Source organism: Gambusia affinis, linkage group LG06, assembly GCF_019740435.1.
Source record: "Gambusia affinis linkage group LG06, SWU_Gaff_1.0, whole genome shotgun sequence".
Taxonomy (NCBI): domain Eukaryota; kingdom Metazoa; phylum Chordata; class Actinopteri; order Cyprinodontiformes; family Poeciliidae; genus Gambusia; species Gambusia affinis.
Genome location: NC_057873.1, coordinates 4,845,001 through 4,870,565, shown reverse-complemented (window position 1 = coordinate 4,870,565; position 25,565 = coordinate 4,845,001). Strand labels below are relative to the sequence as shown.

Genomic DNA, 25,565 nt, shown 5'->3' with positions numbered 1-25,565 from the left:
AATGGAAATTATTGAGTTTATTTTATTTATCATGAGATTAATTGATTATTGCGACAGGTTTATAAATGCATCAGAATTGTGAAACATTCATAGTAGCCATATTTGTTTTATTTTAAATGAATGTTTCTGTCTCCCAGCACCAGTTCCTGAAGATGGCGAAGCCTCTCTCCAGCCTCACTCCTCTCATCCTGGCAGCCAAGGAGGCAGCAAAGAACAACCGCTAGCTGCCGCTGCTCTGGTTTGTCGTCATCGCTGCGTGAGTCTGAGGCCGCCGGCCCGGTTACAAAACCCTCAGAAGGACTTGAGTTGTTTTCTCTCTCCTCCTCTGAGTGTTTTCTACCTCGGAGCTGCTTTATTTGCCCCGTCTCCTTCCACCCCAACCGCCTCACAGAGAGGAAAAGCCCCTAAACACGCCACCGGACCCGGGCGAAGGGACCGAGGGACGTCTCCAGAGCCCAAAGACGCCGGCTCGTTTTTATTGTTTTTAAATCAGGACCACGTTGTTGGACGTTTTTTATTTTGTTTTAGAAGCGAATCCTTTTCCTGTTTTTTTTTTATGAATCAATTTTAGTTGTGTGTTTGTCACCGTGGACCGTTGGGATTTTAATCATGTCGATCGTAGCGTCGCGCTGAGCGGAGCCGGTCAGGTTTGGTACTTTGTTGTGTCTTTGTTAATGAAACCCTGGTTTGTCCAGAGCCATCGATGGACGAGGTTCAACATAAAACCGGATTATCATCTTTCACTGGAGCTGCAAAACCACAGGTAGCTCCTCAACAACTTTACATCACATTAATCTATTAGTTATATAGTTTTAATACATAAATTATCTTTTTTATTTATCATCTGTCATATAGCTGCTGTTTAAAGTATTCTGGATTTCTTCTGTTTTTGCTTTTTGTCACAGCAAAATGTTTCAGACCATCAAACTGTTTTCAACATTAGACACTAATGAACAGAGGCAATTCAAGAAGTTAAACCAGAGTTAATAATAATCAGAGTCAGTTAGTAACTACTTACATTTACTTAATTACATTTACCCGAGAAACTTTTTTGAAAAAATTACTTTTACTGTACTTTTTATGTTTACTTGAGTATCTCTAGTAAGACTACTTTTACTCTTACTTGAGTAAAGTTTCTGGATTTTCTACCCACTGACTTAAAAACAAACATGTTTTAACCAAAAATTTACCAGACACAAAGGCACACCTGCAGTTTTTGTTAAAGTTTCATAAGTTTTTTATTCAAAGAAACTGATTTGGAAAAACTTATTTCCCCTGATTGTTTTTTTTGTTGTTGTTGTTGTTCAGATGAATTATTGTAATTTTCGTCCATAAAATACCAAATTTTCCATTTAACTCAAAATTTTGGTTTGCCTGATGATGTAATTTTTTAATATTAAATGATTGATAATTTGACCAATTACTCAGTACTTGAGTAAACGTTTTAACAAATAGTTTTTAATTGGAGTAAACATATGTTGAACTAATGCTGCTCTTACATGAGTACATATTTTGGATGCTCTACCCACCTCTGCTAACAACTGGAAATCAATATTTTACATAATTTTGAGGGCCACATTTGGCCACGCCCCTTCATGCATCGTGGCTCCTCCCACTTTGCTGGAACTTTCCAGAAATCGTCTGGGGGCGGGGCTTGTTATATTGGCTTCTTTCACATAGAGGCCAGGTTGGTTTGCATTGTTTTGTTTTCTGTTATCAAATAAAATAATAATTTAAAAACTAAATTCTGTTCTGATCTGAAACAGAAGTGTGACAAAAAGACTGAAGAAATCTGTAAGGGGGCAAATACTTTCTCCCAGATCTGTAGATAGAGCTGTAGAATTAAAAAAGGGTGTTTTTTATTTTATTTTATTATGTCTGTAAAAGGGAACTGTCCATCTGTGGCTCTGGGCGTCGGTTTTTTCTTTGTTTTTATACGGTACATTTAGAGTAAGAAGTGATAAATGAGCGTAGTGACGATTAATGAAGGATGCTTGTGTACGATAGTAGAGATCATATCTGAATCCTATTTTCAGAAGATGAATAAATGTCGTTTTTCAGCCCGGAGGAGCCCTGTGAACATGAGGTGTATATTTTACATGCAAGAAGGAAAAAAACCGTTCCACATTTTGTTTACAGATCATTTTTTATATATATTGATCGTTTATAATTTTTGGATAAGAAGTTAAGCATCAGAGAATCTAAAAACTCCTAAACATTTATCCAAAACTGTCTCTGACTTTATGATTTCATTGTTTTTAAGGTACTGCTGGCCTTAAACTGTTTCTAAGGCTTAAGACTTGTTTTACCGTCTGATGGAAATGACGAGCTGCAGCATTTTCAGTCGAAACTCCATTTAATTTGAATACAACTTAGAGGTGAACTGTTATTACTAGATATTTTGATCAGCAGGTGTAACAAAATGTAAACATAAGCCGCTTTGCATCAGAAAAACAGGCGTAAGTTTAATAATTTAATGTTTACTGGCTGAAAATGTTGCAGTTGTGTTGTTGTGTCCAGGTCAGAATCCCCATAAAGCTCAATTAAAAGGGCTATTCTGTAGTTTTCCATATTTAGTTTGAAACCCAGAGTCACGATGCAGGAGCTGTCTGTCGAAAACACACAAACACTGCAAAAATACAAAATCTTACCAAGTATTTTTTTCCACCACCAGGGGTCTTTTTTGTGGGCTCTAGTGTCCCTTATATGACAATAGGCTGAGAGGAAAGATGGAGGGAGAGGGGGGAAGACATGCGGCAAGTGTCCGGGAATTGAACCCGCGACGGCTGGGCCAAGGACTCAAGGCCTCCAAACGTGGGTCGCGCTATCCCCTACACCACCACAGCACGCCCATTACCAAGTATTTTTTATCCAGTTTCTGGTGCAAATATCTTAATATACTTGAAATAAGAGAAAACTAACTTACCAGTTACTTCTAAGCAAGATATAAGAGTTTGTTTTAAATTAATTTCTTAATATTGATTGAAAAAAAAACGGTTCTATTAGCAGATTATTTCACTATTAACATGGGGAACATGTCTTATAATAGATTAAATAGCGTATTACAGCCACCGTAGATATATATATAAAAAAAGAGTACATCTGTCAAAAAATCTTGCAAATTTTCTAGAAAAATTGTAGAATTTTCTGAGTATGAAAATTTGCTAGAAAAAAAGCAAATTCTAAATTTAATCTTAGAAATTTGAGAAAAAAAAAATGGAAATAAAAGTTGAAACTTTGACAAACCCTGACATACTGTCAGTCCGTTGGGTTTCCAAACGTCTTTTATGGATTTGCTTTATTTTAATAGAGCACAATTCTTTTCACAATTTATTTCACTTTTGAATCTCAGACATGAACAATGATTATAACTTTTTTCAAGGTTTTATATTTCCAAGCAGCCATTTGCAGTCCCGGTCTGAGCAGATGCGTCTTCAGTGTAAATAATCATGAATGTGTTTCAGTAACTGTCTTATGTAAACTTAATGGCCTTCTAAGGTTTATAAAATGGCGTTCAAACTGCTTATGAGTTCATTTGAGTTGAAAAATATTTACTTTTTTTTCAGCTCCAGTGAGATTGACTGATAAGTTCAGCAGATTGGAAGAAATTCATTTCATATGAATCCAAAATGAAAGTTTTAAGAGATTTCATCAAATCTACGAAAGATGCTGACCACTTATAGCGCTCCAAATAACCCCACTTTTTAAAAAATAATGCAGGACTATCCTCTAAGTGAGCGGCGTCCAGACGTTTAGCACAAAATCACCAAATTGAAAGCACACGGCGGCCACAATTTATTAGTTGTTTTTATTTTATTTAAAAATGTTAAATATTTGTTTTATTATTTACATTTTTCAAATTTATATCATATACTGCAGAAATATAACAGCATAACCAAAATATTCCAAAATGTTAAATAATTATTTGGCAAATTATTTTCTTTTTATCTACTCAGCAACAAATTAACATGATTTTATTTTTAAAAAAGTGTCTCAAAGTTGTACAGTTTCAAAACTTGTGGGTCAAGAAATCAGTTTTAGTTTATTCCAGCAACAAAAATTAGAATTATCTTTGATAAACTGTATTTATCCCATTTTAGTTATTGGGTGCAATAAAATGCGTTTTAGAGTAAAAAGTCGTTTTAGAGTAAAAAGTCGGAGATTTGTGGCTCTGCTCACTTTCTCATTAAAATAAAGCAAAAATAAAAAATAAACACTTATTTTGTACTTAAAATTTATTACTTAAAGTTTAAATTTGTTACTGAAAATCACACACAAAAAAAATAAATCTGGATCAGCTCCATTTGCTGGAGTAAACCATGACCAAACTGCATCCAGGAGCCTCACAAAACTACTCCAAGGACCGCAAATGGCCCACGGGCCGCACTTTGGACACCCATGCTCTAAGTGCTGACATTCATTTCCTGTGTCACCTGATGTATAAAAGAATAACACTAACACACAAACGAATAACACTAGTAATGTCAGGTACTGTCCACACAACAGCGCCACCTGCTGGAAATCCTCAAGATAATCTTCATAAATGAGTTTTGCACAACAGCAGCAGCTTTGATGGGGATTCAGACTCGGCCCAACGTTAGGATGACAATGAGAAGATCAAACAAAGTCTCCAATCTTTACTGTATCAGAGCCATAATTTATCTGTCTGTAGAAATTGTTTTTGATTTTTCAAGACAACTGAAGAGGAACAAATAAAACGGCACAAAAACTGAAAGATGTGGCTTGTTTTCTTTCCAGAAGGTCCAGATAAACATGGTGCTTAAATCCAGATTAGTGGCATAAACGTCCAGTCACAGTGTTGAGCCAGTTATTTTTATTTATAACATTGTTTCCTGAGCCTTTAAGACAATTATGTAAACTGCTGTTCTGTAAATCCGGGAGAAAAATAATCTAAAATCTCCACTGTGATTCCTTTCTGTCACACTCTGAGGATTTCCACTTTAATTAGCAGAGATAATTACCGTTCGCCCGCTTTCATCTTCGGATAATGAGGCGGTGTGTGAGTCAGTGTTGAGGCCTCCAGTGGCCGAGCGGTGGATCCGGTCCAGGTTGTTGCGTAATTCTGAACTTTCATTAATGTTTCAGCTGAGTGAACCCAGGCCTGTTGGCGTTCACATCTGAAAAAACAGGCGGAACATCAGGAGGAAGCAGCCGACCGGGTAATTCCTCGTGCGGCGTGGCGATTTACACGTGCTTTTAACTAAAATTACATCACTGGAGTTGAGAAGTTATAATTTAGGGTCCTTTAATGAACAGGTAACTTACTTTACAAATCCGTATCTGATGAAACTTGACCACAGAGAGACATAAATAGGAAGAGTTTTAGACTATGTCAACACTGCAGCCTGAAGTTACCCAATTCTAATTTATTGTTTTCATATAAATATAAAATTTTTCTTCCTTATCGGATCTTCTCATGACAGTCTAAACAACACGGATTAGATATTTTATAATGCGACCCAGGCCACTGGGATATCCGATCTGAAATGTTGAAATGTGATCTGAATCTGAACGGCCAAGTCTCGTTCATCCAACTTGAACGTCATTGATACTCGACAAACGTCACTATTCTGCGTCCTGATACACACAAGCTGAGAAGAAAAACAGCAACCATGGCGGACCATAATGAGGATTAAGCTGTGCTGCTCTGGTCGGACAACAACTTTAAAATTGTAAGCTATGCTCCATGTTTACTTCCGCAAACGCTGAGCACTTTTTTTTTATGGCGGTTGGCGAAACGCTGAGCACAATATGTGACGTTACTGCGCATGCGGGACATAACAGTTCACACAGGATATCGCATTTGGATATGAACGACCAAAAGAAATCAGATTTCACAAGAAAATCGGAAATGAGCTTTTTAAGCTCGCAGTGTGAACGTTGGCTTAGCCTGTTATGTGGTCTCTATAGTTATTTATTACTGTGTTTGTTTAAATAGTTTCCTTTAGCTTTCTTATTTTCTATTAAAACAATTTTGTTAAATGAATTCATTTTTAGCTCAAATTAATCTTGAAAAAAGTTATCTTGCTAATCCAACTTCTGTACTATTTTAAATGTAACTTATCACGCTTCCTTGAGCAGACTATGCAAAACATGTTCAATAAATTTTTTTGTACGAAATCATTCTCAGATAATGAGATTATAGTCTGATCAGTTCTGCCTATTTTGAGCTGTCTTTAGGGACCCATTCACTTTAAATGTCAATAAGCTGCTGCTTACCATGCCCCCAGAATCAGCGTTTACACTCGCATGTGAAAATTACTGCAAACAGATGCTTAACTGTACAACCGCTCATCTTTGAAAAGCAGAAGTAGAGCCTCCTGTACAACCAACAAGGATCAGCAAGTGGTTTCTGGATGGTAAGTCAAAAACCAAACACTTCTCTTTTCCAGCAGCCATTGTTCAATGCATACATCAGTAAAACCAGCTTGTGTTGCTAGGTAACAGCGCGATCTTACTCAATTGTGAGGTTTTTGAAACGTCTCATTCACCAGACACCAAAAAATATTAACTGCCAAAAAACAGCTAGGTGTTTTTTTTAAGTGTTTGTGCTGTTTTTAGAAGCAGTAGAAACTCAAATGGATGTATAAAAATGTGAAAAAAGTTCATTTTGAATAGTAGGTCCCCCTTAAGGTGGCCATACATTTATCTTTCCTCATGGCATAAGTCATAGATTTACACACAATATTAATATTTAGAAGCAAACTCAAATTTTTATAAACAGTCTCTAAAAACTGAGAGATTTAAATTTGTTTCTCAGAAAATACGAGCAGCTGTGGGGTTTTCATAAAGTCCAGTTTTTGTTTCCATCCCAGTTCAGGTTGCATCTAGCGTCTTGCTTTCTGCACCGAACCTTTTGCAGTGGGCAGTTTGTCACCATGGTGACTGAGTGAGAATGACCTGACATTGAGTTGCAGTTTTCCGCCTACCTGAGATTCACGCAGCTGTGGATCTTCCTCCCATGGAGCAGAGAAACGACGATGCTGGTTTCTGCTGAGGCTGCAGGGGAGATGAGCCGTAACAGGAACAGAGCAGGAAACGGATAAGAAGTGAGATGAAAACAAGACTTTAGAGATGGAGGGTGAGAAAAAAAACTGAAGGAAGAGGAGCGAAGAGAAGAAAAAGTGAAGATTTAAAGGATGGGACAGGCTAATGGAAAGGTGTGAGTCATGGGAAAAACTGGATGCACTTCATGTTTCAACAGCTGAAGAACTTAAGCAGAAATAATAACTCTGACTTTCTTAAAGGGACAGTATCATTTAAAATCAATTTTTTTCAGCTTTACATCATGCTATAATGTTATGGAGTGTTGCTTTGATTCTATGAGGAATCCTTTAATCCCCATGGCAACCACTGAGCTGTTCAAAACACCTGAGTGGACCTAACTCCGCCTTCACGGGCAAAGCTCCTCCCACTCTCAACTCCTTCAGACTAGCCAGCAGCAATTAGCAAACACCTAGAGGAACTGTGCATCTGCTGAGCTCATTAGCAACTTCTCCAATTTTAAGGCGATAAATCATAAAGTTATGAAGTTAAATTTTTTGTTAAAGTGGCACAGAGTGAGATTTTATAACAATCAAGTAACTGTTACTTTCAGTTGTTATAAAAATGATATTCATATGTCAAATATGACTTAAAATAATTTTTAGTATTATCACTCCACTAATACCGAGCTTCACAGTGGAGTAGGAGATGCTTGTGCTGAAATGCTGTTTACCGGGGCTTGCAAAAAAATGAAATTGTTTTTCAATATTTAATATTTTCTTACAAACTTAGGATTTTAACAAACACAAAGTAGCACATAATTGTAAAGGGAAGGAAAGTTATGTTATTTTTTTTTTACAAATAGAAATCTAAAAAAATGGGTATGAGTTGGTATTCAGAACCTCTTTTTTTCTTCAGTTACTGCTGCAAACATTTGGAGTATTTCTCACAGGCCTCTATATCTATATTCTGATCTATTTCCATTTCTTCATCAAAAGAAATGTTCTCTGTTGGATTTATGTTTGAACTTCTCTAAAGTTACTGGTGATTTTAGTTAGAGGTGCACCGATTGCAGTTCTCTGGCCGATCGCCAATAACATCTTTAAAAAGCCAATAACAATTTTGGTCAATATTGATTTTTTTTTTTCCTTTTTTGTCGGTAAATAGCAACAAAGCCGTTGAGTTGGTGACAGTGGAGTGACTGGAGTTAATCTGGTGGGCTGGTCTCAGTCCAACGTCTCTCACTGCAGAGTAGAAGAGGACAGTGGCTGATTTTTAGACCTTTGCTGATGTAGATAAGATTGGTGGATAAAATCGGTTTCACATGTAAATATCGGCTGATCAACAATTTCCCAAAATTAAGGAAATCGGCGGTGATAAATCGGGAAACCCCAAATTTTAATGCTGGAAGGTAAAATTAGCCTTAAACAGATTTTCTCTATTTTGTCTTGACTTTGACCAAGTTATCCGTCAGTGTGAAGGGCATCCCACAGCATGATGCTGCCACCACCAGGTTCCACTCAGGGTAATGCGTCTTCATGCCACTTTTCCTCCTTCTCTCCTGCCACAACCTCAGTGTACAGCCTAAAACAAAACAAATCCAATAAGAAGCGTGAAAGTTAATTAAAACACGACGGAGCCCTGCAGGATTTCCAGTGAATGTTTTTGCAAGGCGTTGTGTCTGACTGTGTGCATGGTAAAACTGTTCTCCTGTCTCCACGCAGTGCAGAAAACATGAGCGCTGCTGCAGCCAAGCCCCCCTCCCTTCCTCTTCATCGCTCGGCGTTACATAACGGTCTCCACTGCAGAGGAAGAGCACTGCAGAGAAACTCTCCGGTCTCCAGCTCCTCAGAGGACATCACCTGTGTCCACATTACATGAAGGGCCTGGGGACGCGTCTCTGTCCCCCGAGGCAAGCCGCGTCCCCACAAAGGGCTTCTGAATGACAAGAACTGATGCATGCCGAGGGAGGAATTTTAAACAGGCTTTTACAAAATATCCAAAAAGAGCCAGGCGTCAAACCATTTCGGTCCATTTGTTGGATCCGATTGTGTGGCTTTAAAAACATTGAATAAACCGGAGAAGGGAAGGAGAAAAAGTAACATGTCAAACTAAAAACAAACAACTAACTACAGCGTCTGAAAGTCACATGATATAAACTCTCCAATCAAAAGATGTTTACTTGAGAACTCAGAACAGTTATCAAGTTAACTAAATGACTAGCTTTTATAATTTTAGCTCCAAACTGAATATTTAATTAGTAAGCTGAATATTTATCCATAAATAAGCCATCTACATATTTAGTGGCTTACTAACTAAATAGAAAGCTATTGAGTTTAATTGAAAGGCTAAATATTTAGCATCAAATTCTAAAACTGCTAATTAAATATTTTGTTTCAAAACTAAATATTTAGCGTTTGACTAAATAATTAGCTTGCAAACTGAACTTTTAGCTTATATCCAAATTAAATATTTAGCAAGTATTTAAATTCAAATATTTAGTTAGTGAGAAACATTTAGCCTTTAAAACTAAATATTTAGTTTTAACTCCAAGACTGAATATTGATCAAAATGTATAATTAAATATTTATCTTAGAGCTAAAACTAAACACTTAGTTAAACTAAATATTTTGCTTTAAACTAAATGCTTAGCTTGCTAACTAACTAGTTTGGACCTAAACATTTGTTGTATAAACTAAGTATTTAACTTAACTAAATATTGAGCTTGCTAGCTAAGTAGAATTAAATCTTAATTCTTAAAGCTAAATATTTGCTGATTAAATATTTTTGCTTTATTCTGTTTATTAATTTATAAATAAATGAATAACGTCTGGCATGTTATCCATTGCTTACAATAATTAATCCATTTTTTAAGTCAGATTTGAAAATGTGACCTAGAAAAATTAACCTTGTATGTTTCTCAGACATGCAGGCGGATATTTAAGCATAAAAACGATGTAAAAACACCTTTTATTCACTCATAAAATAGAAAATCTGGGTTTATATTTTGTGAGATTCCAGGCTGAAGGAAAAAGATTTTTTCTGACTGACTTCAGTTTCCTGTGGGAGGGCATCTCCTTTCTTCAGGTTGCTTTGTGTAATGTTTCCGTGGCGATCTCCCCCCATCCCCTCCTCCCAGCCCCCACTTTGCCTCACTCACCAGATTCAATGCATTATGTTCAAAGGTGCTTCACGTCTCCATGGCAACGCGCCTGCGTAGGAGTTGCATCAGCGGAGACGGAGGATCGTGGAGGTTCTGCTGTCAGCGTGGGAGGATCCGTAACCTGCAGTCTGTCGCGTTCACACCTGGGAGCTGCCCAGTTTGACACCAGTCTGCTACTGGTGAGCTGCCAGCTGCTCATCCACTTAACGTTCTCACATTTTGACACATTACAAAAGAAAAAAAATATATGTGTATACTCAAGGTGTTTATCTGCAACTTTATCGGATTTTAACACAAAGTGGTTCATAATATATTTAAAAAATTACAATTCTAATTTTTGGTATTTATTTAAAAAAAAAAAAAAAACTCTTTTATTGCATTTTTCCAGGCCCCTCTTTTTTTGAAAAAAATAAAAAATAAAAAAAAAGAAGATACAATTTCTTTTTTTTGTAAAAACAAAGTGATGTAACAGAAGCAGATAGTTTTTAAAAATTAACAGCAATAATGTATTTATTCTGTCATAACAGAAAAAGGTGTCCTCGTCTTTCTAGCTCATTTTTTCGCCATAAATCAATTTGTTGCAATGTCAATAAATTAAATTAAAATGTATGTCTCACTGTAGAATTAAAGGTTGTTTGCACCATTATAAATGTTCTAGTTCCTAAACAAAAATATTTATTTAGTTACAAAATATTAGAAAATAAAATATTTGTGATGAAATGTTGCTTTATCACAACAGCTGGCTCTTTTTCAGGTGGTCAACAGAGATGACTGGCGAACCGGACAAAAGATGAGGAAACGTCAAAAACTCCACCTCAAATAAATCAGATTTTCTATAATGTATCTCAGCTTGACATGACCTCAATATGTCAAGTTCATCTAAAGAAATATCAAGTTTCCAAGAACACAAAGCGCTGAGCAAATTAAAATTATATATTATTTAAATAATGAATGTAATTTTTTATATTAGATCTACTATTGTTCAGTAAATCTAGTAAATAAAAATATTTATTTGATAGATTGAAAGTTGAAACAATATAATTTAACACATTTTGCTCCAGATGATTGTTTTTCTTCCCACTAATTTACCAGTTAGGATTCAAAATGAAAATGAAGTTGATTTTAATCTGAGAAATCATAATGCATTTAATATAAATTGATATAAATTTAATTTATCAAGGGTGCTTTAATTCTGCATAGTACAACACAGAAATATTCAGCCTCTGAGAGTGATTGAGATTCGGATCAGAACCGGCCCGCCGGTGGCTATGTAACACTTTAAAATGCAGCTTGACACTTTAGAGCATCTGCAAAATGTCTTCTGCTCTGTGTCAGCAGGAAGTCTTCTCTCTGCTGTAATGGATTTATTATCACAGCACAACACTTCCTCCTGCTGTAAAACAGAGATTCATAAATGTATCATCAGCAACAACAACAGCGGCTAATGATGTCGGCTGCTTTCTGCTGGTGATTAAATTCTGTTTTCACGCTGGGGTTGTTATTACATAACAAAACTAATATGGAAATGGGAAGTATTTAAATGTTCATACTTGATTTCTAGCTAAAAGGTGAAAAGATGTTAGTAGATTTACTTTCATCTAGACTGTAATTTAGTTAGAACAGCAGATACGGAAAGCTGTCACTGTGTGCACATTTGATGTTTTTAAACCCTGTTCCATTAAATTAATCTATTTCCTCAAAATTGTACACACACATTTCCCATTATGATAATGTGCAAAATAGCTTAAGGGATTTTTGCAAATTTATTAAAAAAAAAGAAACACAAAAAATTATTCAGCCTTTCCTTAAAGGGATTGTATTATATGTTTTATAGTGGCATTTCATAACACTATCGAGTCACGATGTTACCTACAGTTGTTAATATGACTTAAAAGAATTTTTACTTCCTGATTTAATGTCTTGAAATTGGGTCTCTGTCTCTTTAAAGGGCAATATTATGTAAAATAAGTTGTTTTGAGTTTTACATCATGTTAAATTGTTATTTCCTGTTTAAATTTATGTTTAAATTGTTAAACATATGCAGTGTTGCCTTGATTATTTTTATGCATGTTTGAGAAATCATTTAATCTCCATGGTAACGTCCCCTCTCATCTCCTTCAGACTAGCCAGCAGCAATTAGGAAAAATCTGCTGGAACTGAGTATCTGGTGAGCTCATCATATGAGCTACTTCTCAGTGCAACGCTGGTAAAAATGTTGTTATAGGGCTAGTAATGTTTTTCCAGGGTTGGACAGAGATGTAGCTCAAAGTAGTCATACTGAGAAACTACAGTACAAAATAAAATAAAATTTAAAAATAGTGTCTGAAACTAAAATATCGATCTTAGCACTCTAGTATTTATCCTATTGTATCAATATTACCAATATTTTAGGTTGATCCACCTCCTCTAATTTCTGCAGATGACAGTTTTTATAAATACAATAAAAGGTTTTCGTTATATATATATTTGTTATTATAAATATGTTATATTACTTTCTTTTTTTTTTTCTTTTTTTTTTACTAAAAACATATTTATAAAAGTCAGATACTGCAGCTTTAAGAGTTAAGAATAATGTACAAGAAGTGAAATGGTGTTTCTCCTTTTACAAGCAGCGGTCTGCCGCTCTGGCGCATTCAGGTATCCTAAATGTAATTACATAAAGACATACGACTGCTTGACATATATGCCTTCATAATAAAGAATCTGGCTGCGGTGACGTAAGCAACAGGTTGATTGGAACGCCTCGCGGCCGCCTCAGTGCCTGCAGTGCCACTCTGTGCCCAGCCTGAGCGCGCGCGGTGTGTACCGTCCTCACTCTGGGAGCTGCACTGCTGCACGAGACCGCTCACTGCAGAACGGCTCGTGACTCAGAACGGCGTTTAAAAACTCCAACGGCTGAAAAATAAGGAACCAACGGCTGGGGAAGAGACTGAGCGGGACGGAGCGTCGGCCATCAGTTACCCGGCAGCTGGTAGGAAACATGTCAGCCTCGTTTGTTGTTGTGTCCGTTAATATCTGAGCTGAATATCTGGCAGACAGCGGCTCTATCTCAGAGGTTTAGATGGATTCTGCTGAATTTACTTTATTTTTCCGTTCTCATTTTGTTTATTTAAATTAGAACTAAACGCCCCTCTTTTAGGCATAAAAGTCTGTTTTGGTATAATTGCTATAAATCTCAGACAGCACCACCAGCAGAGTTTAACAGCTTTATGAATAGATGATCAAATACAGGATAATACTTTGTGTACATTTGTAGGAACTCTAGATAATCATTCCTGGGTGACACTCAGTCATGTTTTTTAACAGAAAAAACATTAATTATTTTTTTCTTCCATGTATACATATAAATAAATTTTAAATTGAAAAATTGTGGATTGGATCAGGACATCTAAAATGTTTAAAAATTGCTTATTTAACTATTAATAAAAAAGCCAAAGTTGGCTTTATGCTATCTAACAAAAGTACACAGATGGAACTAAAAATGAAAGGTGACCAACCAAAGACAAATCCCCTCCTATTTTTTATGTCTTTAATTGTTATCTGTAGCTACATTTAACCTGGTAAAGATATATTGACCTTTAAGATAACCATTTTTTATTATGCTCTTTTTGTTTCCCAGTTGTCATTAGATCTCTCCTATTTATATTACTTTTATTTGATGTCATTCTGCTATAAATTACTGCCCGTCTTAGTGGGTTTACTCAGACTTTAAATTCTCTAAAAGTGATCTTTTGCAAAAATCTGTGCTCTATTTTGTCAATGTTTAGAAAAAAAAAAAGCAAAAGTTAATAAGATTAGTAGTGCTCCAATCATTGGGCAGTGATTGGATTTATTTCTGTTCATTACTTACATCAAAAATTAAAAGCAGTCACTTTTTCTACGTCAGTCCCTCAGCATGCGTCATGCTTTCTGTATTGTAAAGTCAGATGAAAGATGGGAACGTGAGCTTTCAACAAACCTAATAATCCCTTTTTTATTCAAAATCAAGGCTTCTATCAAGATGCCTGCATCACTTCAGCATAACTGTTTTTGTATAATTCATGATGCTTAGAAAGAAAATTAAACATAGCAGGAGGTCATCCTGAAAGAAAACTGGAAATCAGTGTTGGTCAATAAATGCCAGATCAGTGCATCTTTATATCAGACCGTTTAATTTACACAAAAGATGTTCTAAATCTGTATAAAAAAAATTGAAAACCAAAGTATTTATGATTAGTTTTGTTAAGTCTGTCTCAGTTGTTTCTGATGTTTCCATAGTTTATTTGGACAATAAATGGCTTTAGGAAATATGACTGTTGCTTTAATTAAATTCTAAGTATTTATAATTTAATTAAAAAAAATTTTTTGGTTTTCATGTATACAGATTTAAAAAAAAAAAAATTTTAGCTAAGAAGAGTTTGAAGTCTTCATGCTGTCTGTAAACATTAAGTCAGCCACATAAAAAGCTCATCCCTTTTTACTTCATTCAACATTATTACAGTGTAGGCTTAACCTGTTGATAGTTTTTTTGTTTTTTGGATTAACTGATTAGCAATTGGATAGCAAACGTGATTGATAGGGTTTTTTTAAATGTAGTTTTTATATAGAATTTGACCCGGATGAAGCTAAAACTGCCACATAAAAAGTTTTGGATAGAAAATACTTACAGACAAATGTGCTTTTTAATCTTAAATACAAAATGTTGATTTTTTTTTGTTTGTTTGTTTTTGTTTTTAATTACAGTTCTGTGTTGTTCTTATAACCAATGACTAACCAGTTAACAATTAATCAGTTACTAAATTAGTTCATTATTTCAAGAATCGATTCGCCTCGATTAATGTGATTAATTGTTTCAGTCCCAGTACAGAACCATTTAAAATTATAGCTTTATTGCAGTAACTTAATCTCACACGGAAAAATTTGAAGAAAAAAAAACAACAACTTTTAAATTATCTAAGATGTTGGATTGGTTGAAGTGAACTGTCAGAGACTGCTCCAAAAGCAGGAAGTGAACTACAGTGCAGAGCATTCTGGGTAAAAACAACAAAAACTAACATAAGAGTCTAGTGGGAGAACCAAGTAAAAAGCTAAATTTTTGTTTAAATTTTTTGAAGAAGGAAACTCAGTTCAGTGTCTTTTTCAGAGGGTTTTGTGTTTCTCCCTCCAAAGTTGATAATTTTCTTGATTTTTGCCAGTTTAAGAAGATATTTTAAATCTTTTTACATGTCTTGACTAGAGGAAACTAGTTTGTAAATTATTGGGGTTCACACCTCTTCATGTTTGGAAAGCCATACCGTTCTTTAACTTAGTGTTTCAGTATTTGCCTTCTGTTAATTTTGAACCTTTGTTTTTATAAAAATCATAAGTTATGTTTTTATTGTTGTTTTATTTCTGTAGTTTATGTGATGTTTTCAAGACCTAAGTTGCTATTTTAACTTCAGTGTCCAATCCTTTGGTGAAAAAGGTGATAATATTCATATTTCACAACATAAGTTTAATTTTGAAATCTGTATGTGAAAAGAAAGCAGAATGTTCTCTAACACATCTTATCATTTAGACTATTTTTCTTTTAAAAAACACTGCTGTGAAATGGTGTCGGGGATATTCCCATCTCCAGACCAACAGTTGTATCATCATCTTTGTAAATTGCAGTGATGATCTTCACACCTGCTCATAGAATTAGAGTTTGGCTTGATCAGTGAATCTGTTTAAACACGGGGCATTGGTTATTATCATCTTCTTCATGGGTGTTAGGAATGGTGTTGATTGTTTGCTGTGCTGAAGTGTTACTGGGAGCTGTGGTGTGATGTGTTTGGACAATGGGTGGACAGCAGAGCTGACTGGTCCGGATACAAAGAGACGCATTGTTTAGTCTTTTCTGCTCTAAATCCACCTTTCTGCCTACAGTATCATTCTGTTGTATCTACTCACCAGTACACCCATTAAGCTGGTATCCAGTTAGCTTTTTAGTGTTTATTATTAAGTCTTCATGTTTAGTTGGCTTTTGCTTGGCTCCAGTGATGGGTCAGGTAACACCGATGCGTCAAGCCCATGAACAAAACCCCGTGTCGGTGCGTATTGCTTTCAGCAAGTCACGTGACCGATACAGGAACTGTTTCTAAATGACACTGTTGCGCTAAACTGTGTCTATAAGGAAGCAAATCTGTCGGCGGGATGCATTTGCCAAAATAATTCTTGATTTTTTACGGTACAGCGTCAACATAAGGAGCAGCCTCAAGGCAAATGAAAGGACTTGTAGTTTGGGACCATTTGATCTTACATAAGACAATAAGTTATTGGTTATCACTTCGTTGTTGTTTCATCCGGTTCTTTTCAGCTTCAACTTGATCTATCTGAATCCAAATTCCGCTGAAATTGACTCTTAGTTTACGTTCATATTATATTCTACATGTTAAGTGTTACATATGTTTGACAGAACTGTCTTATTTAAATAAATCCACCTCCTCAATGCTGAGGCATTACAGTGCATCAGAATGGAGTCCCAGATACACCCAGGATAAACTCAGGTATACAAACTCAGGTTTACAGCCATTCTACAAATTACTCAGTGGCTTTTATAAATTATTTCATATAAATGTATTATTTACTTCATTTTTTTCTACAGCAGGAGAAGTTGTGTCAAAAAAGCGTAAAAGATTAAATTTCAAAATGTTGGAAAAAAACTTATTTTGTGGAATGAAAATTTGTGAAACCTCCTCTTCCTCCAGTCCACAAGCATCCTCATTCCAAACACGTTCACTTAAATGTTCACTTTATGGTACATGTTCACATAATTTATTGTCTGTATCGAAGAATCCTAAATATATTTTGAATTTAACTGAAGATATGACATAATACAATATATAATATCGTTCACTCGATACGTCATTAAAAACACGCTGTGCCATCCTCCTCCTCCTACTATTTCCTGTCGTTTTCTTCTTTGTGGTTTTCGCCAGTGGCAACATCCTGTTGTTGATCATGCGACTCATGTTTCCATTGCAGTTTTATGAAACAAACCAATTTCCCATAGCCAAGAAACCACCATTTGATCAAAAAGCAAGTTTTTGGAAATTGCTGTTTCCATTAAGCAAATTTATTTTGAAAATAAATTTGCTTATTATGTACAATTATATGATTAATGGCAACGCAGCTATTGCTGACTCGTAATGATATTAAAATATTGTAGGAGGGAAGTCATACTAAAATACAACCTATTCTGCTTCAGTGAGGTAAGGTTGTCCATTTAAAAATGTTGATAACATTCTAATGAAGTAATTAAAAGTTAATTACTGCAGCTCATTACAACAAAGCAAGTCTTTGCTGCAAACCAAACTTAAATTGAGTTACAGGTTGGCCTGTCACAATAATCAATGAATCAATTCATCACATGATAAATTGAAACAATTTCAATAATTTATATTTGCATTATTTACAGTTTTTCTCTTTTCTCTCTTTCTGACAAAAACTGGATGACAAAACTGTTTTTACAGAGACTTCATAATTTATTGTATTTGTTGTGTCTGTTTTGGTTTATTTCTCTTGGATATTTAAAATGTCTTCTAGTTCCTGTGTTAAATATTCATTAGAATTTAAAGTTTGGTATTTGAGAATGTGTTCTTGTATTATTATGCCATTATTACCATGATATTACTTGTAAATGGTCTGACAAACAATATTATTGCTTATCGCAATAACTTCTGAGACAATTTATCATCCAGTAAAATTTGTGACCTTGTCAGGCTGAGCTGTCGGTGTGTTTAAGTAACTCTGTTCACGCTGCATCCCCTGCACATCCAGTCACATCACTTTCTCTTCCAGTGAAAAATTTGCTGCATGAAAACAGGAAAAACCTTTGGAGTGTCAGTTTCAGTTTTTTCTCCCACTACAGTAAGACTGGCAGGTTGTTTGTCCTCACTGAAAACTTGAGCCTCTCTTTTCTGAGCTACTTTGCATTCCTTTATGTAATTCTAGATTTCCCCAAAGGATCATAAAAGTTTAATCCAAACCCAGAAACCTCGGTTATGCAGCTTTGATTAATTGGCTGATTTAAGAGACACTTCACAAACTCTGTAGGGATTTAAATGTGTGTCTCTGCTGTGCATAAGGTGCACTTTTAACTTTTGAATTAAAATCCTATCTTAATTAAATGCAAGTGAGCTGATATATTGGTTTCCACTTGTGCTTTTGGGCTTCCTAGCATACATGCTAAGATAGACGGCAGAGAATAATCTGAGTTCAATAGTTTCCCATGTCACCCTCTACATTCCTGTCCCAGTGAACTGGTGTTAAGTTTCCAGTTATGCTGGATTCTGTTGGGTTATAATTTCTTCCTGGCAGAGATGTGCTGCAGTCAGCGATCCTGTCAGACGTACTGAACCCAATCAGCCGAGTGAAACATGATGGGTCTGTTTCATAAAACGGGATGGAAGAAAAATAGTTTATCTCTGTCCTAATTTTTATTGATTTACAAACCTGTGACATCTAGGATGTGACCACGCATGTTAAGTCTTAAATTTGTCTAAAATTAAGGCCTTAAAATGTCTTGAACTATTTTTTTTTTTAAAGTCTGTTGGTCTTAGATATGTCAGAAGATTTACATTTTGTTTTGACAGATCCAAAAAATAAAAACTGACCATTAGATGCTTTTGAGGTTTTATTTATTTCAATCTTTTGCAGCAAAAAAAACTCAACAAAATAAAGTGGATCTGTTGGCTGGTGTCAGCGATGAATGTCTTTTTGACCCACGTTGAGAAATGAAGACTTTGTCCTCGGAAAACTAATCCACACTTACGGGAAAATGGATCAAGGATTTTGTAAAGTAGCACAGTTGAGAAAAGCAGCCACTGTTGATTTTGTTGGTTATCACTAAAATGTGTAGAAAAACCTTTTATTTTTCCTTCTGTACCATCTTGTTGTGTCTTGGTCTCACATTAATTGATTGTTTATCTGTGGGGGTTTTTTAGTGCTGCTCCATGTTTTATTAATATTATGTAAATTTTGGCAACACTGAGGCAGATAAGGTGTTCAAACAACTGATAATACGTGTTTTTGGAGATTTTTATTAAGATTCAGACTAAATTTTTCAGCATGATTGTAAATTCCCATCCGTTAGTCTCTGTTTGCTCAGCTGAACGCCTCACAGCTTGCAGAGAAACAATAGCAATAATTTTAGTCATCCTGTATTATAGATGGTCCATACTTAATACCTTTTTAGCCCAGGGTTCCTCCTCTCCCCGTGTTGCCGGGATCAGAGCAGCGTTGCCTGACTGCGTTGCTGTGTCAAACTCTCCTCACCTGCGTCATTTCGCCTCTGATGCTGCAGAGATTCAGCTGGTTTCCTGAGCTCTGCCCTGGATTTATCTGCCATGTGGTAGCTTTGGATTAGAGCTGAAGCGATTAATCGTGATTAATCAATTATTAAAATAATCGTCAACTAACTTAATAATTAATTAATCGTTACCTGGAGTATATAGATTTTTTTTTAAATGCCATTTGCTGAAAGAACAACACACTCAGAGCTATAATGAACCTAAAAATGTTCAAAAAACTTCAACAGATTAAATAATATAGTCCAAAAAACAGTCAGCGGTAATTGTGAAGCAAAATATTTACAAATAAGCATGTGGAAAAGGCGCTCAGGTGAGAAACCGCTAGCATTATACACAGAAGAAGAGTACTGATACAAGTACTTATCAATGTCAAAACACTCCTTACAATTAATTTATGAATTATTTGTTTGAAATATTCTGTAGTGTGTAGAATAATTTTCTAAGCAGGTTGAAGATGCTTGAAGTAGTAAAAAACTAGTCAGAATCGCCCTGTAATCATTTTGAAATTTTAGTGTCTAGATATAAAAAGAGACGGCTTGTCAGTTTTTTTTTTCATAGAGAGAAAGTAATAAAGTGAATCAGTAAAACCAACTGGTTGCAAAAGATTCGAGAGCCTCTGCAGCGACATGAATATTTAATCTCTTGTCTTTTAGCGATCCTCTCTTCTCGTCTGTCCTTTCCTTTCATTCCACTTTTTGTCCTCGATGATATATTTGCTGGTTTGCTCACACAACCGTCTCCTCCTAAATGTAAGGAACAGAGTCTATTTTTACCCTAAAGTATGCCACTGCTCCTTTCACATCCCCACCTGTTGAGCTCCTGACCCATTTTATGTCCAGCTTTCTAACACAATGAACATCCAAACCGAAATAATGCTGCCACAGAAAACTAAACTTCACTAAAATATCTCCTAAAGCAGCTGACACACATCTACAGACACAATATCTTGTCAAATAATTATGGAGGTTTTTTATTGTTTGGATGGAGGTGAAGCATTATTTATGGACACAGGAGTTACTGTTTGTGTCTATTCTCTCTTTCCACCAAAAACTGGATGATAAAAGTCTTCAGTCTGGTGTTTTGGTCCCTTTTTAAAGGACATTTTTGTTTACAGAAACTTCATAATTAATTTTCTTTGTTTCTATTATTTTGTTTATTTATGTTTGGATGTGTAAAATGTTTTCCAGTCCTAGTGTTAAATATTCCTTAGATTTTAAAGTTTATGGGGCGTGCTGTGGTCACCTTAGTCCTCGACGCAGACGTCGCGGGTTCGACTCCCGGTCCCGGCAACTTAAAGTTGCAACATTTGTCTGCCTACTGTCACAAAAACTACAAGCCACTAACCCTGCAAAAACTCTTTGGAGAAAAAAATGGGGAAAAAAAAAGATTTTAAAGTTTATTTATCTTAGAGAATGTGTTCTTACATTATATTACTTTAAAATGGTCTCAAAACAACACTGTCGTTTAACTTCTGGGAAAATGTATCAAAATTTATTGTGACATTCCTAGACGTCCACATGACAATATTTTATTTAAATTGAGAAAAAGTTTTTTTAATGTTTTTAAATTTGACATATTTCTCAAGTAAAGTTTATTGCTACAACTAATCCTGGATCCTTTTAATAACACACATCATAACTTTTTTGATAAGCTAATTGCAATACTGGAAACCACGCAGTGATGGAGTGAATATAATTTTAATGGCTGTTTAGTGCGTGGAGCAGAGAAACGGCAGGTTTCCTCCGTCAGCCGCATCTCATGAGACACATTCTGCTTTCTTTGTCTCCCCGTCATCAATTCAGACTCTGGCTTTTATCAATCCATCTGCCTCTTTCTTATTTACCCCCGCCGTCCTCCATCCTTTTCACAGCAGCAGTAATAACGAAGCTGATGTCACCGTTGCCATGGCAGCGGTGTGAAAACTTGGCTGTTGGACGCGACTTGGGCCTCCCGGTTGCCAGCTTTACGAGGAGAAAACAGTCGCACCAGTTACTGATTTTCTGAAGGGATAAATTGGGATCTGAAAGAATTAAATTAGTTTGGACTGTTTTTCTGGTTAAAAACTGACATTGAGGCAACATTTTTCCTCAGCTGAAATACACAAAAACAATAATCAATGGGGAAAAACTAACTAGCTGGAACTATCTCGTGTTTATAAAGCACATACTGAAATTACAGATATAATGTCCTTTGTTTTTGTGTTTATTAATCTATTTATTAGCCTTTCTAACTGATGCGAAGTAGATTAAAGTTTTTTTTTTCCACACAAGCAGTTTAGTTGTCGGCAAATACGGCACTAAGTTAGTGCCCAAAATGATGGCAGCAAAGGTTGGGCTAAAACATCAGAATCAGCTGGTTGTTCAATAGGAATTGAATATTTTGAAGATGGAATCTCCTGTTGAGTATTCATTACCCAATCGTTATTATACAATACTTTTTTAATTCTGCACCTAAAAATAAACCACAGTATGAAAAACTAAAACTTCTACTGTAACTAATAAAAACTCAACTAAAACTAGACACTATTTAACTACTGAAACCTAACAAACACACTCTAAAAACTAATTCAGACTAACTGAATTAGACCAAAAAAAAGCCACAATGAAAGAAAAGTGAACTATAATGAAAAACCAAAACTATTGTAACTGTAGTCTGGACTAGAAATCAGTTGGGTCCAGTTATCAGGTCCTGTGGGTACAAAACAAGCTCAAATCATCACACCCCCACCACCGTGCCTAACAGTTGTATGGCATGTTTTCTTCTGAAATCCTTAAACGTGTGAATCGGTTTGTCCAGTTGCACATGTCAGCATGTCTTCTGTGTCTCCTCTGCAGGTGGAGACGCCGTGTTGGAGAGTCTGTGCCCTCGTCTCCTGTTCCACCTCGATCCCGTCTCCGTCTCTGTGATGCCGGGCTGTGGGTGAGTCTGAACCCGCAACCAGACCGAAGCTGGGGAAGCTAAAGGTGGTGCGGCGGCAGCTGCTGCAAAGGTACCGAACCTCACAGTATCAACACTCCCAGTAAAACAGAGATGCTGAACATTATGCGTTCCTGTGATATTTATCAGCATCATTTAGCCTGAGAATGTTTAAGCTTATTTTCATTATTATTGTATTAATTATTACAAGTGGCAGATTTAGATTTTAAGGTGCACTAAAAAGTAAAAGTTACTTTTTTAAACTTTATATTGTGTTGTAATGCAACTTCGCCAATAAAAACAAACCTAGAGTGTTGCTTTGAGTCTTTTGTGCATTTTGAGGAAACCTTTAATCCTGGTTCGTTTGAATGCAGTAACAGTTTTCAGTTGATTTTAGTCAGAAGATTATCAGTGATATTTGACATCACACTAGTTGTTCCAAACAGAAAACCTTTGATTTCAGAAATCATATATTATTTTATTGTGATTTTCCTATCAGAAATTGACTTATCTTTGGAGTGGAATAGAAAGTACATTCAATTCAGTGACTCAGTTCACTGAATTTAAACAAATTGTACAGATTATTTAACCACAGACTGATGTTTTCAAACCTTTGTTTCTGTTAATTATGATGAAATGTTGCTTAACAGCTAAAGATAACATGATTAAGATAAGATTACATCAGACCAATAAAACAACATTTTTAATGCAGAAGTTGCAGTTTACTGAGAAGTACGTCTAATACCTGAATAGAAGTTATTTCAAAAGTTTAATCTCACAGACGTTTTCCAATTTATTGAATATGATTTTAGATCTGCCAGAGGTTTGAATAATTTTGTTCTTGATTTTTTATCAGTACATTTTATGTGAAGTTCACACATCCTGTTGTTGAATAAGATTAGAAAATGTTTTGATGAAGAACATTTCGTCCTCTACAGCCTCCACAGCGTCTCACCAGAGGAATGAGTCACACTGCGTCTCCCTGAACCAACATAATCTCCTTATATTTTCTAACTTGTTTGAAAAAACTTGCAGCTCTCCAATGAAACGTTACGTTTTGTCCTAATGAAACACTTCTGGCTGTTTGTAGCTCATAATTAGATTACTGCAGTCGTAAAGCTGAGCTGAATGTTTTCAGGTTAGTTTCTAAATCCATTTTTATCCACATTCATCTAAATAATTTAGTTTCAAGGTTTATATATATTTATATAGTGGATTCCCTCAGCCGTATTCATAAATGAGGTTTTATTTGCTGGCAGTGATTCTGGAGGTTTTGGAGCAAAAACTAAACATGTGATAAATATTAAACACAGTGGCTTCTGTTGCTTTTTACCAAAACGTTCACATCTTGTTGAAAGTTTCTTTACTTTTTCACGTTTTCTAACCTTAATCTGGTAAGAAAATAAAAGCATAGCACACTTTTCTTGTCCTGAAATAAAATACTAAATAAAACTACAGGAATTTCTAATTACTCTGTTATTGTACAACCGCTAAAATCTGACCCCACTCTGTTTTTGTTTACATTTGGTGGAGAAGGAAGTTACCCTTGTTGTGTTCTTCAGAGATGCACTGCAAAAACACAAAATCTCAGCAAGTACTTTTGTCTAGTTTCTAGTGCAAATATCTTAGTTTTGTCTTAATTCAGGTGTACTAACTCATAAGTATTTTTCAGCAACATATAGGTGCTTTGTTTTTAAGTTAATTTTTTAATATTGATGAAAAAGTCCTAGTTCCATTGGCAGATTATTTCACTAAAACCAGAAGTTTTTCTTGTTATATGTAAAATAATCTGTCAATGGAACAAGCATTTTTTTCATCAATATCAAAAAATTATTTTAATATTAAAGAAAAATTTTGTATCTTGCTGAAAAGTTACTTATGAGTTAGTTTTGTCTCATTTGAAGTGTTTTAAGATATCTGCACTAGAAATTAGACCAAAATTATTTGGTAAGATTTTGTGCTTTTGCATCGTTTATTACGTTGTTTCCTTCAGTGATTCTTGCTTCAGCGCCCCCACAGGCAAGGAGGGGAATAGATTTGTTAATTAGTCTAGTTTGAAACAGTATGAAAGTGAACCACACCAGCTGAAAAACGTAACAAATGTTGGAACTTTGGTCGCCGATCGAACCGTTATCTACTGAACCATCAGGTGTGGAAACACCTCTAGCTGTAGTTTTCTAAAAGCTATCCGTCTTTTTCATTTTTTATCCTAACAACAAATCTCTCCAAATAAGCTATGTCTAATTTCAACCATAAATTCCTGAGGCTGAAATAAAATTGTAATATTTTTCTCCTCAAAAACCCCCAGCATGTTTGCGTGTCATTTGCTCTCATCTATGTCTGTTTGTCTCCTGTTTGTTACTGTCCGCCATTTTAAAAGCGCCGTCAAAACGTTGATTTCTGGCTGGTTTCTGGTTGCACCAGGTATGAACACCAGCCGTTTGTGTCCTGCCTGGCTGGACTCTATGGCTGCCAGTGGAGGAGATACCAAAGAGCGCGGGCGCAGCCCGGAGAGTGCTGCTGCAGCAAGGTGAGCATCCTCACACAGCACCAGATGGAAACAGTCTGACTGGCCGGCCTGCTGATGGAGCACCGAGTATCGATTCCCCGGCTGGTTTCCCTCACTCCAGCCTGCTGAGTTGGTCGCAGCTTTTTCTATGAAGAGATTATCAGCACTTTGTCAGCTGTTTTCAAACCTGCTGTTTCTATGTGCATAGTGCAAACCGATATATCCGCCTGAGTCTCTCCAGCTGCGTTTCCATTACAAATGTGCACAAAACTTTGTCAAAAAAACACAGTTTCTCAAGAAACGTAATAAAAATGTTTGTTCACGAGATAATTCTTTAAAATCATGCAGCCTCTAACCACTTCCTGTTGTCTTCTTTGTCGTTTCCACCAGTAGTAACATCTAGATGTCAATCACATGACTCGTGATACGAAAACAGTGTTTCCAATACAGTTTTGTGAAATACACTTAATTTAGATACAGCCAAAAACAACTAACTAATACTAAATCCACTTTATATCAGAAACTGTTGATTTATTTGAAATTGACATGTTTCGATTAAGCTAATTTATTTTTGCAATTCCAATTTGTGCAATTTTATGGTCAGTGGAAACACAGGAAGTTCCATTTGTTTTACATTAGAATTTTACCAGAACCAAACCAA

The 25,565-nt window shown here is 35.6% G+C and overlaps 1 protein-coding gene and 3 long non-coding RNA genes across 6 annotated transcripts in view; 3 read left to right on the top strand and 1 right to left on the bottom strand.

Moving 5' to 3' along the window:
* The window catches only part of pak1 (p21 protein (Cdc42/Rac)-activated kinase 1), a 63,233-nt gene extending 58,498 nt beyond the window's left edge, over positions 1-4,735 (top strand). For all 3 annotated transcript variants that reach the window (XM_044118677.1, XM_044118678.1, XM_044118681.1), the window contains one exon: positions 138-4,735. In XM_044118677.1, coding sequence (XP_043974612.1) covers positions 138-224 — 87 coding nt within the window. In that variant the 3' untranslated portion in view covers positions 225-4,735. The remainder of the gene's footprint in view (positions 1-137) is intronic.
* On the bottom strand, positions 2,252-5,661 carry LOC122832171. The gene is made up of 2 exons (XR_006370805.1): positions 5,287-5,661; positions 2,252-5,138 (listed from the first exon to the last, which is right to left on the bottom strand). It is a non-coding gene; the product is annotated as an uncharacterized LOC122832171 (long non-coding RNA).
* A 40-nt stretch (positions 5,662-5,701) lies between these two features.
* Positions 5,702-12,160, top strand: LOC122832169. Its single transcript, XR_006370803.1, has 3 exons — positions 5,702-6,380; positions 10,145-10,347; positions 10,923-12,160. It is a non-coding gene; the product is annotated as an uncharacterized LOC122832169 (long non-coding RNA).
* Positions 12,161-12,900: 740 nt separating this feature from the next.
* LOC122832170 lies at positions 12,901-24,925 on the top strand. The gene is made up of 3 exons (XR_006370804.1): positions 12,901-13,139; positions 22,314-22,468; positions 24,820-24,925. It is a non-coding gene; the product is annotated as an uncharacterized LOC122832170 (long non-coding RNA).
* The last annotated feature ends 640 nt before the right edge of the window (positions 24,926-25,565 follow it).